The sequence below is a fragment of the Miniopterus natalensis genome, chromosome 4 (assembly GCF_054644295.1).
Source record: "Miniopterus natalensis isolate mMinNat1 chromosome 4, mMinNat1.hap1, whole genome shotgun sequence".
In the NCBI taxonomy this organism is placed as follows: Eukaryota; Metazoa; Chordata; class Mammalia; order Chiroptera; family Miniopteridae; genus Miniopterus; species Miniopterus natalensis.
In genome coordinates, this window is record NC_142084.1 from 26,098,353 (window position 1) to 26,113,165 (window position 14,813).

The 14,813-nt window shown below is 38.8% G+C and overlaps 1 protein-coding gene across 6 annotated transcripts in view; it reads left to right on the forward strand.

Annotated features, from left to right (window-relative positions):
* NSD1 (nuclear receptor binding SET domain protein 1) overlaps positions 1-14,813 on the forward strand; it is a 153,331-nt gene that overhangs the window by 121,007 nt on the left and 17,511 nt on the right. For all 6 annotated transcript variants that reach the window (XM_016203271.2, XM_016203267.2, XM_087816440.1 and 3 more), the window contains 4 exons: positions 1,015-1,171; positions 5,628-5,833; positions 8,778-8,890; positions 14,326-14,595. In XM_016203271.2, coding sequence (XP_016058757.2) covers positions 1,015-1,171; positions 5,628-5,833; positions 8,778-8,890; positions 14,326-14,595 — 746 coding nt within the window. The remainder of the gene's footprint in view (positions 1-1,014; positions 1,172-5,627; positions 5,834-8,777; positions 8,891-14,325; positions 14,596-14,813) is intronic.

A 14,813-nucleotide genomic window follows, 5' to 3' on the forward strand; every position in this document is an offset into this window, starting at 1 on the left:
ATGTTATTTTGAAAAGGAGCTATAGATGTCATGAGAATACCAAACATAAAGGATTAAAAAGTTAGCACTTTTAAAGGAGTGAATGACTGCTTATGTATCAGACACTACTAGGCAGTTTAATCACTTGCTTAACCCCCAAACAGATGTGCTTATTTATTGTTCATTGTAGAAAACACCTTACCACTGAAGGAATTACAGTTCAGCAAGAAAAGTGAATTCCTGATGAAGACTTGACTTGGGATGGTGAACATACAATACATTGTACAGATGATGTGTTGTGGAATTGTGCACCTGAAACTTTGTAGTTTTGTTAACCGGTGTTAGCCCAATACATTAATAAAAATGGAGGAGAAAGGCAAAAAGAAAAGAGCCTGGCCAGCATGGCTCAGCGGTTGAGCATTGACCTATAATCCAGGAGATTGCAGTTCGATTCCCAGTCAGGGCAGGATCAAGCCCAGGTTGTGGGCTTGATCCCCAGTGCAGGGGGTGCAGGAGGCAGCCAATCAATGACTCTCTCATCATTGGTGTTTATCTCTCTCCCTCTCCCTTCCTCTCTCTGAAATCAATAAAAACATTTTTTTTTTTTTTAAAATGAATTCCTTAAGGCCATATGATCTTAAATCTAACATCAGTTGAAGCTTGTGCTCCTTACACACTGGTCATTGTCATTGATATTCTCTTTATTTAGTGTGTTGCCTATAAGTGAAGAGGAAAAAATGTATATATGTATGTATATACATACGTGACTTTTTAGAGGTTTGCCCTAACCTAATTTTGCCAATAAGATCTCATGTTTATTTGCTGTTGACCTAACAAATCTTTAGGGGTGTGGTTCAGGAATATTGGAAAGGGAACACTCTTGTAGGAACTCTTTCTGAATAACTAATTAAGTTACCAGGCCCTTGGCTGAGAGATAAAAAGTTGATTAGGAGCTGAGCAAAAGCTATTTCATTTCATCTGGGTCTTTATATTTAGCCTTGTGATTCTGAGTGCCAGATTTTTTTATTCCTACAGGAGGCAGCCTTCTGTGCTGTGATTCTTGCCCTGCTGCTTTTCATCGGGAATGCCTGAACATTGATATCCCTGAAGGAAATTGGTATTGCAATGACTGTAAGGCAGGCAAAAAGCCACATTACAGGGAAATTGTCTGGGTAAAAGTTGGACGATACAGGTGAGTAAGCATGCAAGAGACAGCCAGTCATTTCTTTACTGTCCTCTGTTTCTTGGGATCTCTTAGATACAGTGCTTAATAAAGATATAGATATTTTTTATTTTAAATTTATCTTTATTGTTCAAAGTATTACAGATGTTCCCTTTTCCCTCCATTGATCCCCTCCATCCTGTATCCCTCCCCCCAGGCCTTCACCCCACTATTGTCTGTGACCATGGGCTGTGCATATATGCATATAAAGTCTTATGTTAATGTCTCCCTACCCAACCACACACCCCTGTCTTCCCTCTGAGATTCATCAGTCTGTTCCATTGTTCTATGTCTCTGGATCTATTTTGTTCATCAGTTTATTTTGTCCATTAGATTTCCACATATGAATAAGATCATGTGACTCTTGTCTTTCTCTGACTGGCTTATTTCGCTTAGCATAATACTCTTCAGGTCCCACCATGCTGTCTCAAAGGGTAAGGGATCCTTCGTTTTTACAGCTGCTTAATATTCCATTATGTAAATGTCTGAGAAGATGCTTGATATGATTTCAATCTTCTTGAACTTGTAGAGACTTGTTTTGTGTTCTAACATGTGGTCTGTCTTTGAGAATGTCTCATGCATTTGAGGAGAATGCATATTCTGCATCTTTGGGGTAGAATGTTCTGTAAATGTCAATTAAATCCATCTGATCTAGTGTGTCATTTAGAGTCAGTGCTTCCTTGTTGATTTTTTTGTCTGGAAGATCTATCCAGTAAAGTCATTGGGGTGTTAAAGTTTCCTATATGACTGTATTACTGTCAATCTCTCCTTTAAAGTCCTCCAGTTTTTTGGGGTTATTTTCCTGCCTGTGTGAGTCTTTTGTTCTGAGGTGGGTTTGCTATATACAGCATATATTTGGGTCTTGTTTTCTTATCCATTCAGCTACCCTATGTCTTTTGATTGGGATCTTTACTCCATTTATATTTAAGGTTATTATTGATAGATACTTATCTATTGCCATTTTATTTCTTTATGACTATGTTTCTCATTCTATTTCAACTTCTTATTACAGCAGTCACTAACATTTCTTGCAGTGCTGGTTTGGTGGTGGTAAATTCCTTTAGCCTTTTTTTGTCTGCAAAGCTCTTTATTTGCCATCTATTTTGAATGATAGCCTTGCTGGATAGAGTAGTCTTGGTTTAAGATCCTTGTTTTGCATTACCTTGAATACTTCAAGCCATTCCCTCTGGCCTGTAGAGTTTCTGATGAGAAATCAGCTGATAGCCTCATGGGAGCTCCTTTGTAGGTAACAGCTTGCTTTTTTCTTGCTGCCTTTAAGATTCTCTTTGTCTTGGATTTTTGGCATTTTAATTATGTGTCTGGGCCTGGGCCTCTTTGGGTTCTTCTTGCTTGGGACGCTCTGTGCCTCCTGAACTTGTGTGACTTTTTCCTTGACCAGGTTAGGGGAATTTTCTGCCATTATTTCTTCAAACAGGTTCTCTAACCCTTGCTTACTTTCGACCTCTTCTGGCATTCCTATGATGCGAATATTGTTATGGTTCATGTTGTTCCACAGCTCCCTTAAACTGTCCTCCTGTTTTTTAATTGTTTTTTTCCTTTTGGTTCTCTGATTGATTTTTTTTCTACCCTGTCTTCTAATTCGCTGATCCTGTCCTCACCTTCCCCTAGTCTGCTGTTCATTCCTTCCAATGTTTTTTTACTTCTACTATGTCATTCTTAATTTCCTTCATGGTTTCTATCTCTTTTCATGCTGTTGAGCATTCTTATGATCAGTATTCTGAACTCTATATCTGATAGGTTGCTCATCTCCATTTCATTTGTCTCTTCTTCTAGAGACTTATTTTGTTCTTTCATTTGGGGCTTGTTTTTTTGTCTGCCCATTTTGGCTCCCTGTTTGGATTTGTTTCTAATGTATTAGGTAGATCTACTAGGACTCCCAGTCTTTTTGGAGGGTCTCTGGTGCAGGCCAATGTCAAACACTGTTTGTGACTGGCCTTGAGTACCCTGTTTGAAGTTTTCCATACTCCACAGCTTCTTGTTTCCTCTGCTTGGGCTGGGTGTGTTTGGACAGGATCAAGATGTTCACCAAGATCTGCTTTTCCAAGCCCTTGGTCCAGAAGCAAATCAGGCAAAGACTCAAAGCACACAGAAGCTGTTATCAGTCTCTTAAGGAGCCTCAGGCTATAGAAACTTAATGGGTTGGGGCCAGAGGTTTTCCAATGGGTGGGGCAATTGCTCCCCCCAGGCAAAAGCTGCTTAGAAGGTAAATGTTTGCCTGAGAAAATGTCCTCTGCGGTATGGGGGAATGACAGTACTGGGGTCCAGGTGAGTGCCCTCTGAGATCCCCCCCAGGCAGCCCCCCTGGATTCTCCTCACAGTGCTCTCTAGCCTACTCTGTCCTCCCTCTGCCAGAGCCAAAGGTGAGTGGCTGCACACCAACTTAGTGCATTGGCCCTTTAAGAGGGTGCCTGCATTTCCAGCCATCTCTCCCTGGCAGACAGAAACCCCACTGCTTTTCACAGCCAGATGTTATGTGGGCACCTTTCTCAGTTCTGGTGCTCTACGCTGGGAAGCCCAGCTTGGGGTTTAGATCCCAGAGTTCTCAGAGGGATCCTCCAACAGCTGAGAAATCCCTTCGGACCTTCACCTGCTGCCTGTGGGAGCCCAGCCAGCCCTCTCTTGCCTCTACACACCTACCAGTCTCTATGGTGGTCTCCACTTTATGTTCTTGGTTGTGAGGGTGCTCTTCAGTTGCGGTTGATTATGCAGGATGGCTTTTATATATTTTAGATATTTTAGTTGTAATTCCAGTTTGGTCCTGGGATAGTGTTAGTGTAGTTTCCACTAAATTCGCCTCCATCTTTGATCTCTAAACAATCAATATAGATACGTTTTTTAACTTCCTCACATTCCTCTTCACTGCCAGTCCATTTCTCTCTCACTCTCTTGAATTCATTCCTGTAGGGTTTGGGTTTTGTTTGTTTTTTTAATAGTTGGTTGATTTTTAGAGACAGAGAAAGAGAAACACCGATGTGAAAACATAACATGGATTGGCTTCCTCCTAAATGCCCTCTACCTGGGAAAGAACCTGCAACCCAGGCATGTGCCCTTGACCAGGAATCAAACTGGCAACCTCTTGGTGGCCAGGACGGTGCCCGGCCTACTTAGTTACACCAGCCAGGGCCATAATATTTTTTAATGATCTCCCTGGTTGAGCAAGGCCCCCTTCCCCCCATTAACTTTCCATTATAAAAGCAAAAACTGACTATATGTTTCGATCATTGGAATAAATTCATATTTCTATAGAAAATGCATTGATGAAAACAAACCTGCTAACCTCACAAACATGGAAGATACATTGCTAGTATTTTGGCATATTTACTTGCAGACACACAAATACATACACCCTCAAAGTAATTGGCCTTATAGTTTATGCTCAGTTTTTGTGTCTTGCTTTTTCTTTTTAAAATTATTTTTATTGGTCATGCAATGTACAAAAGGGATTGTAACAAATGATTTTAAAGAATAACAAAAGGAACACCTGTGTATGTACCTCCCAGTTAAAGAAACAGTGCATTACTGGTACTTTTAATTCTTCCTCCAGGCCCCTGTCTGAATTCATTCTCTCCCCACCCACAGAGATAACCACAATACTAATTTTGTGTTCTTTATTGCTTTGTCTTGTATAGGTTTGCCATATGTATAATACTTTGTTTTTCATGTTTTAGATCTACATAAAGGGATTGTTCTATTTTTCTGCAAATTGCTTTTTTCATTCACTATTTTCTTGAGATTTATTGTCATTAGCATAGTACTCTAGTTCCTTCATACAATACAGTGATACAGTGTAGTTTATGTAGTTTACTTATCCATTCTCTTATTTGGGTTATGAAATTTTATCAATGTGTTGGTATATGTGCACAGGAACTTTTCTAAGGCATTCTCATTATAGAATAGCATGGTAGGGGTTTCTAGCTTTAAGAGCTAGTGTCAAATTGTCTTCCTAAAGTGGTTTTATTTATGTGCTGGAGTTGGCAGTATGTGTGCATTTCTTGGTGTCATTTTTCTATCCTTTTTGAAGGCCAAATGGTATTTCATTGTATAGTGTTACATAGTTCTATCATTCCCTTAGGTTGTTTCCAGGTTTTTATTCTTCTAGATAATACTTCTGTAAAGCTTTGTTCTTATTTCTCATTATTGCCTGTTACAGAATCCTTGAAGCAGAATAACTGAGTCTAAGGGAGTGTGTCTGTGTATGCAAGCATGTGTGTGAGGATGGGTGTTCTCAGGCTTTTGCACATACTACTTGTTTTTTCTCTAGTTCTTTTGTAAAAATACTCAAGGTCAGATTTTAATGTGGATAAGATAGACATTGCTATTCCTTATTCCTGTCCTCAAACGTAGGTTCTTTTCCTAGTGCCTGCAGTCTTTAAGAGTTTTTCTTCTTTGTTTTCACCTTTCCCAGATGGTGGCCAGCTGAGATCTGCCATCCTCGAGCTGTACCTTCCAACATTGATAAGATGAGACATGATGTGGGCGAGTTTCCTGTGCTCTTCTTTGGGTCTAATGACTATCTGTGGACTCACCAGGCCAGAGTCTTTCCCTACATGGAGGGGGATGTGAGCAGCAAGGATAAGATGGGCAAAGGAGTGGATGGGACATACAAAAAAGGTAACTGTATCCTTTTTGTTTCTCAGATCAACACAGACCTCTGGCAAAGAATCTGTTCTGTGTTACAATTATTTTTTAGAATTCATATATGTTCCATTAGCAACTGTGTTCTACCTTCTGGGGGCATATGTGGCTGCATTTAACAGGATTTTGCGGGGTTGCTGACCCTCATAACTTTTTTTTTTTAATATAAGTGTTTTTTTTTTATAATATATCTTTATTGATTTCAGAGAGAGGAAGGGAGAGGGAGAGGAAAAGATAGAAATATCAATGATGAGAGAGTCGTCATTGATTGGCTGCCCCCTGCACACCCCCAACTGGGGATCGAGCCTGCAACCCAGGCATGTACCCTGACTGAGAATTGAACTGAGATCTCCTGGATCCTGTGTCGATACTCAGCTACTGAGCCACACCTGGCCGGGCATAACTCATTTTTTAATCTAACCTTTACTTAACTGGAATTTCCTTAAGGGAGGTTTTTTGTCTCATCAGTTCTGTTTTCAGTTTGCTGGGAAGAAATAAAATTCACAAAAAATGATGGAGCAAAATAAGATTGTGAAAATCCATGCATATTCTGGGTTAAAAAGGGTTTTTATATAAGCTCACCTAGCAATGAAGGAGTGTGGGGACATTTGGGGCCAGGAGGGGTAGAGTCAACTATGAGCTTCATTTTTCTCTTACTGTATAATGAATAAAGGTTGCTCTGATAATTCTAGATAATAAAAAAATCAACCTTCAGGGCACATAGTTGGTATCACGTCAATGATAATTACCTTCTTCCATTAGCTGTCCTTTGAAAGGCAATGCAAATATCTCTTGTTTGACTATATTTGGATATTGAAGTATAAGATTTTGTCTGCGTCATAAAGAGGGATTCTAAGCAAGCGAAACTTCCTGGTGAGGTGCAAAAAGATATTAAGCAGGTGAAACTTCCTGGATGAGAATAAGAAAGATGTCTATAGGGAAGAAATGTACTAAGAAAGGTTCTATTTGCCTCATGTTATTTCAGTGGGTCCTCACTTATCTGTTGGCCAAGTAGTTTCTATGTAGAAAGGGCTATCAGTACTAATACTATAGGAGCTTGAGTTTTGTAGTCTCGGATGGTCCGGGACCAAGTGACCAATATCTTTGCCTGAACTGGCCACCACTGAGCCTGGGGGAGATCATAGAGTGTAGCAAATATTGCAAAGCTGAGCCTGCTAAAGCTCTGGGATTCTGCTCTCTCTATGGCTTGACCCTGGGCGGGCTAGGAGTGCCTTAAAGGAGCACATAGTTTTATGCGGAAATTGAACACAGATACCAGCAGTCAAGATATCATTTATTGAGTGTTGTGGCAGAAGTGTGCATGGTATGCTGTGGGAACAGACCAAGAGGAACCATAACTACATGGAGGATCAAAGTTTGGAAATCATGTGTGGCTTCTTTCTTAAGTGATGCTTTGAACAATGAACCGTAATAGTAATAGTTACCATTTGTTGTTTTCCAGGCCCTGTTCAGAGTTTGTTTTCTTCTTTAAGTCCTGTGCCAATCCTATAAGTTAGTCATTATTCTTCATCTGTAAGATGAAGAAACTGAGACGCATTAGAAGTTAAATTACTTGCCCATTTTCCTAGTGCTGATAAGTGATAGAGAGGAAGGTTTCAAACTCTAGTAGTTGGGCTCCAGAATCCAATTTCTTAACCCTTTAACCGATGGTACAGAAGTTAACTTAAAATGTTGTAATAAGAATAAAGCACATGTGAAAGCACACATTGAATCTAACATGCTGCATTAGTGACCTCCGAGTATTTGGTATAGTTTAAGCACATGGTCAGGGGAGCACTGGGCTATTTGCCTGAAAATATTTATATGGTCAGAGCAGTTTTACAAATCTCAGTCTGAGCAGAGTGTGAGGCCAAAGAAGGTGAGAAGCTGCCACCAGGTATGTCAGTAAGATAGCTGTTTCAGTAGTTCTGGGCAGAGAATGACAAGACTGTCGCAGGGAGGTGTCCATGGGAAGATGATGGATACTAGATATACATTAAGTAGATAGATTAGGCAGGACATGCTTAATATTAGGATGAAGGAAAGAGGAACTTTAGAACAATTTAGAGAACTCCAGGCAAAACAAACTCTGCTGGATGGTGACGGAAATGGAGAAAAAGGGATGGATCGGAAGTGAGATTTTCTTAAGAATTGATAGCATGGGGAAAGCCACAGAGAGGAAAGAGGGAAGAATTGAAATTCTTTTCAGAGTTTTTAACCTCTAGCAGGAATAATGAATTAAAATTTTGATTCAAGTGGAGAAGAATGAGAATCTTAAGAGTTTGTTGAACTTTTCAGATATTGTAGTCTTGTAAGCATGTGAAAGTACAGGCCTTGAATGCAAATTAGCTATGAAGGGCTGTCTTTGTATTATGATAGCTAATAGTTGATATTTGCAGAACGAGTCTTAGGAGAAGAATAGGACAGGTGCTCTAGAGAGCAGGCAAGAAGGAGAGGAAAACTTCAACTTCGGATTTTTTCCAAAGGAACACTGCCTGCTACCTGGTGCACCTAGGAGGCAGAATGTTTCTAGAAGCAGGAGGTGCAGGACTGAGGAAAGAATTAGATCTAAAGGCAGTGACTGTGCTGAGCAGGTGCAGTCTAGTTGTTTTTAGGTGATGATATATGTGGGCTTTTTCAAATCATTTAACTGTTTTTGTTTTAAGTTTTCCTCTGAAGCTGGTAGTTTGCATTGTGCCACTTAGTGATGGATAATGTTTTGTCTTAATGCTGTATTTGAATACCCTGGGGACTCTTAACTTACCTGAAAGTAGAAGTCATATATACTTCTTAGTTTTTCATGTAGTGTTGGTGATGTTTGTCTAAAACGTGAATTTTCCCCCACTTAAAAGGGAAAAAAAAGGTGAAGTAAACAGTTCCACCCAGAGATTAAATGACTTGTGCTGTTTTGTTTTCTTAGCTCTTCAAGAAGCTGCAGCAAGGTTTGAGGAGTTAAAGGCCCAAAAAGAGCTAAGACAGCTGCAGGAAGACCGAAAGAATGATAAGAAGCCACCACCTTATAAGCATATAAAGGTGAGAAAAAGACTTCAAGAGACTCCATCTCAAGGAGAGACCCTTATAGCCTGCCCTCCTCCCACTCTATTCATGACAAGAATTGGAAGCACAAGCACAGTGGCTTTTAGGTAGAGATAAGAGCTTGAAAGAAGATAACAAAAATGTGCCAGAGCACCATTCCTAACAATTGTGTGCATTTTATAAAACCAGTTGTGCGTCGATAGTCTTTGTTGCCTTGGAAAGTCTTCTCATAGAAGTAGATAGGATTAGATTCTGTTCACAGTCAACATCTTGCAGTTTGAAAGGGACCAAAGAGCTGTGGTAAAAAATAATAAAATGGCCCTGGATATATGCATGGGTAAGTCTTCTTGGTAATGGCTCATATTAAAGATTTAGGTAACCGTTGACCAGTAAGACTAGGATCCCCAAGGTCAGGAGAATTTGTGTTAGGTGTATCTAACCCTTAGTGTACCTGGTAAAAGCATCATCGCTATTTGTTATCTGGGCCCAGTTGAACTCTTTGTATTTTTTTATATTTTAAAATAAATTTTATAAATAATTTACGGAATTAGAGATAAAGGAATAGTGATTGACAAATTTATTAGATATTTTAGTAAGTATTTACATCAAAACCTTTTTAAAAACCTTTTAATCAGGTTAGTTTTGGTGCTCAAATATCAGAAAACATGAGAGAAATACTATTAACAAAATGAGATTGTCCAGGTTCTTCTTGCAAAACATTTGTGATGATATCATTCCTGGATACCATACATATACATATATTTTGTCATTAGAAATGCATTGTTTTTGTATTCATAGGTTTTGAATTTCTGAAGTCTTATAGTCTGAGATTTCACTCAGAAATCAATTTCACCACCATCTTTAGAGTCTAGTGTGTTTAAGTATGTCCCACATATTCTTTGGGACACATTTAAACTCAAAAACTATGTGTTGATTATCTGAAATTCAAATAATTAAGTCCTGGATTTTTGTTTGCTTAATCTAGCAACCCTACTAAAAGCAGACTATAAAGATGTTATGTCTACTCTTCTATACTTTCTGGAAAGATCATATAGTGCTTTGGGCAAAGCAGTACAAAAACTAAAGTGTGACTATGTCACTATTGCATCATGCTTTTGTAATTTCATTCTTCTGTTTCCTTATTTTATTTTTTCTGGTATTGATTTCAGAGAGAGGAAGGCAGAGGGAGGGAGAGATAGAAACATCAATGATGAGAAAATCATTGATTGACTGTCTCCTGCACGCTCCCTACTGGGGATCGAGCCCAAAACCCAGGCATGTGCCCTGGCCAGGAATCGAACAGCGATCTCCTGGTTTGTGGGTCAACACTCAACCACTGAGCCATGCTGGCCGGGCTGTTTTCTTATTATTTTAGTCCTTTTTAGCATTGTTAGGAATCATTGATGAGTAATGAAATTAAAAAAAAAAAATATTACAAGATATAGGAAAAGTAAACGCTAAAATTCCATAATATAACTTAGATTTATTAAAGGGTCTAATGGACCTATATGGTAGTTGCAAGATAGAATGAGTTTTACTTGTTGTTGTTTTTTTGTTAATCCTCACCTGAGGATATTTTTTCCACTGCTTTTTAGAGAGAGTAGAGGAGAGGGGGGGAGAGAGAGAGAGAAACGTTGATGTGAGACACATTGACTGGTTGCCTCATGCACACACTCAGCTTGGGGTAGGGAGTGAACCTGCAACCGAGGTACATGACCGTGACTGGGAATCGAACCCGAGACCCTTTAGTGCGCAGGCCAGCTGTCTCTAACAACCACTTAGCCATGCCAGCCAGGGCTTATTCCTTTTATAATAAGTAAATTTTCTTTTTGATCTTAGGAAAACTTCTAAGAAAGTCATTGATTGACTGTCTCCTGCACGCTCCCTACTGGGGAAAGAATAAAAGTCATAAAATATCAATCTTTGCAGATAGTTAGAACTGCTGGGGAAAACAACCCTCAAAACCTAAAATTGAGTCTAAGTGGATTGGACCCTGATGGTATATTGAGAGTTAAATGGAGTTACTGTGCATGGAGACATAACACTGAGTATAGTTCGGCCTCAAAAAAGGGAAAGTAATCTGGTTCTCAACAGTCATAAATGTCAAATAACAGTAAGGTAGACATTTCAGAGTAGCATGTCAACCATATTGAACCTGGCTGTTGAGGGAACAGCTCCCCTTGAGTAATCTAGTCGCAGAATTTAGAGGCTAGTGCCTTAATTTATTATTATTATTATTATTTTAATCCTCACTCGATATTTTTTCCATTGCTTTTCAGAGAGATCGGACTGGGGGGTGGAGGGACATCAATTGGTTGCCTCACACACACCCCAGCTTGGGCCAGGGACTGAGCCTGCAATGGAGGTACATGCCCTTTGCCAGATTCAAACCCTAGGCCAAGGGTCGAGGCTCTAACCACTGAGCAAAACCAGCTATGGCTTAATTTTTTTTTTTAACCTAACAAATGTATTTCCAGGAAAAGGATTTAGAATGGGGGCTTGGCAAGCTATGTCCATGGGCCAAATCTGGCCTAGTATGGTTGGCAATAAAAGAAAGCATTTCCTAACATATGAAGATGATATGAAATTCAAATATTAATATCCATAACTAAAGTTTTATTGGCACACAGTCATGTTTGTTCATTTACATATTGTCTGTTAACTGTTTTTGTGCTATAATGGCAGAGTTAAGCTAATTCACCAGAGGTATAGGGCCTGCAGATGCTAAAATATTTACTGTCTGGTCCTTTACAAAAAAAGTATGTTGATCCCTCTTCTAGAGTGTTTACCTGCAATTACATATCTATGTTCTTATGTAAAACCATGTGTGTGTGTTTTGTTTGATTTTGGTTGTCATTTGTTGTTTTGTTTTGTTTGCTTTATGTTAGTCAGGAAAGTTACTTGTGATTAGTAATAGGTTAGATGAGATGGCAAGAAAGAATTATCAAAACATAACTTTTGCCTGGTGGGGCGTGGCTCAGCAGTTGAGCGTCGACCTAAGATCCAGGCGATCGGGGTTCGATTCCCAGTCAGGGCACATGCCCGGGTTGCGGGCTGGAGCCAATCGATGACTCTCTCATCATTGATGTTTCTATCTCTCCCTCTCCCTCTCCCTTCCTCTCTCTGAAATCAATAAAGATATATATTTTTTAAAAAAGCTAAAAAAACACACACAACATAACTTTGGCCCAGCCAGAGTGGTTCAGTGGTTGAGCATCAACCTCTATGACCCAGGAGATCGTGGTTCGATTCCTGGTCAGGGCACATGCCTGGGTGGTTGGCTCGAGCCCTACCAGGGGGCATGCAGGAGGTAGCCACTCAATGATTGTCTCTCATCATTGATGTTTCTGTCTCTCTTCCTCTCTCTCAAATCAATAAAAACATACATTTTTAAAAACCATGTAACTTTAGAATAGGGTGAAACTTTGGGGGAAGGGTATCAGGTCAATATTCCTTGAATCAGGGTGAATGTTTAAGTGCCCTATGTATGACCTGTAGTCTCAGGTTATTAAGCCCAGTCTTTGTCTTGTGTCCCAGTAGAATTTACTTTAGTAAGTTTGTGGTTTCCACTTGCATATGGTAAGAGTATTAACGAGAGGTTTATAGTTTTTACCAGTATTTTGAAGAACCTGGGAAGAGAGGCAGTGAGATGTTTGTCCTTTTAAGTTCTTATGGAGAAATGGGTTGAGGACAATATATTTCTACAGATTGTAAGGTTTTATAATATTGTTAAAGAATAAGAGGCAAACAATAAAGTGTCGGAAATGAAACGGTTTGAGAATTTAGAGGATGGAAATAACTGGTAATCTAGTAATTTTAGATTGATTAGAATTGGTAAAGTAGAATATTTGTGACAGAAACAATTATAAGGGGCATTAAAAAGAAAGAGAATTTAATTATGTTACCTACCATGTTTAAAGTTTTCTAGGCTCTGTATTAGAATCTTTACATATATTTCTTTTTTATTTTTTTATTGATTGATTGATTTGAGAGAGAGGGGAAAGAAGAGAGAGAGGAAATCATCGATTTGTTGTTCCACCCATCATGCATTTATTGGTTGATTCTGATATGTGCCCTAACTGGGGATCAAACCCGTAACCTTAGCATATCAGGACAACACTCTAGCCTACTGAACTTTCCGGCCAGGTTTCATATATTTCTTATTCTCACAAGTCTGCCAAGCTTTATCTTGCAAGTAAAATAATTTATCAAAATCATGCAATTCCTGAATAGTCAAATTTTATATATGGGATGGGTTTCTGAACACTCGCAGTTTTAGTGTTCCCAGGTGAAATAATACCAACTAGGGGAGACTCATTCTCACAGTGTACAAATCCATCTCTACTATGGAATGGCTATTTTTTTTCTTACCATTGTTGCTAGTATTTGTGAAAACTAGTGGCTTCAGTGTCACAGCAGTGATTTGACCTTTATGTTTTATCACACTGAATTTTCACTGGATTTTTCAGTACTAGCACCAGTACTGAATAAAATGCATGAATGGCATTGCTGTAGTCTATTAAAGAGGTTTCAAATTATGATAGTAAATAGTAAAATAGTCACATACAGGAACCACAACTTACATATAGGAACATATTCACATACAGGAACCTCAATATTACCCAGACATTTTCATGCCACTTAAGAATGGTGGTTTATTATGTAGCAGCTAAAGTGGCACTACCATGTGGCAATAGTAGAAACCAATTACAATTTACTTGACCTATCAGCTTTGAAATAATGATTCTTTTAAAGTGATTTTAAAGTTTTTTGTGGGATTCATATTTTGTATGTCAAGTAAGGCTTTATTTTTTATGTCAAACTACCTAAATCTTTATTTCCTCCAAATTTTTTATTTTGATAAAATACAGGTAACAAAATTCACTATTTTAACCATATTTAAGTCTTCAGCGGTATTAAACACATTCATAATGTTTGTACTCATTGCTGCCATTCATCTCTTGAACTCTTTTTATCTTGTAAAACTGAAACTCTATACCCATTAAACAATAACTCTTCTTTTCTCCTCTTGGCCCTTAGCAACCACTTCTTTTTGTCTCTAATTTTGATTAAAGTACATTATATAAGTGGAATCATACAGTATTTGTCTTTTTGTGACTGGCTTGTTTCATGTAACAGTGTCCTCCAGGTTCATCCATATTGTAGCATGTTTCAGAATTCTCCTCCTTTTTAGGCTGAATAATATTCCATTATTTGTACAACATTTTGCTTATCCATTAGTCTGTCAATAGACACTTAGTTTACCTCCACATTTTAGCTATTGTGAATAATGCTGCTAAATCTTGATACTTCAGAATCATATAAAATATGGCATGCAACTTTAAGGAAAAGAAATCTCCCTTTCATAGGTCCTGAATTGTCTTGTGTTGACTTGCCTGATATACTACATATAGTATGTGTTTCTTTTCCAGGTGAACCGCCCTATTGGCCGAGTACAGATCTTCACTGCAGACTTGTCTGAAATTCCCCGTTGCAACTGTAAAGCTACTGATGAGAACCCCTGTGGGATAGACTCTGAGTGCATCAACCGCATGCTGCTCTATGAGTGCCACCCCACAGTATGCCCTGCCGGAGGGCGCTGCCAAAACCAGTGCTTTACTAAGCGCCAGTACCCAGAGGTGGAAATTTTTCGCACATTACAGAGGGGCTGGGGTCTTCGAACAAAAACAGATATTAAAAAGGTGAAGAAAACTTTTCTTAATTTCCAGATTTTGTCTTATTTGCAATTGCTTAACATAAGTGATTCTTGAAGAATATGAGAAAATTGATAGAGGAAAGTAACGTAGTGTAGGAATTAACCTTGTTATTGTGTCTTGCCATACATGTCCTTCTAGAGTTTAGAGGCTTGGGAATAGGTGTTCTCCTTTATCTATATATGTGCTTAGTATTGATCATGTTC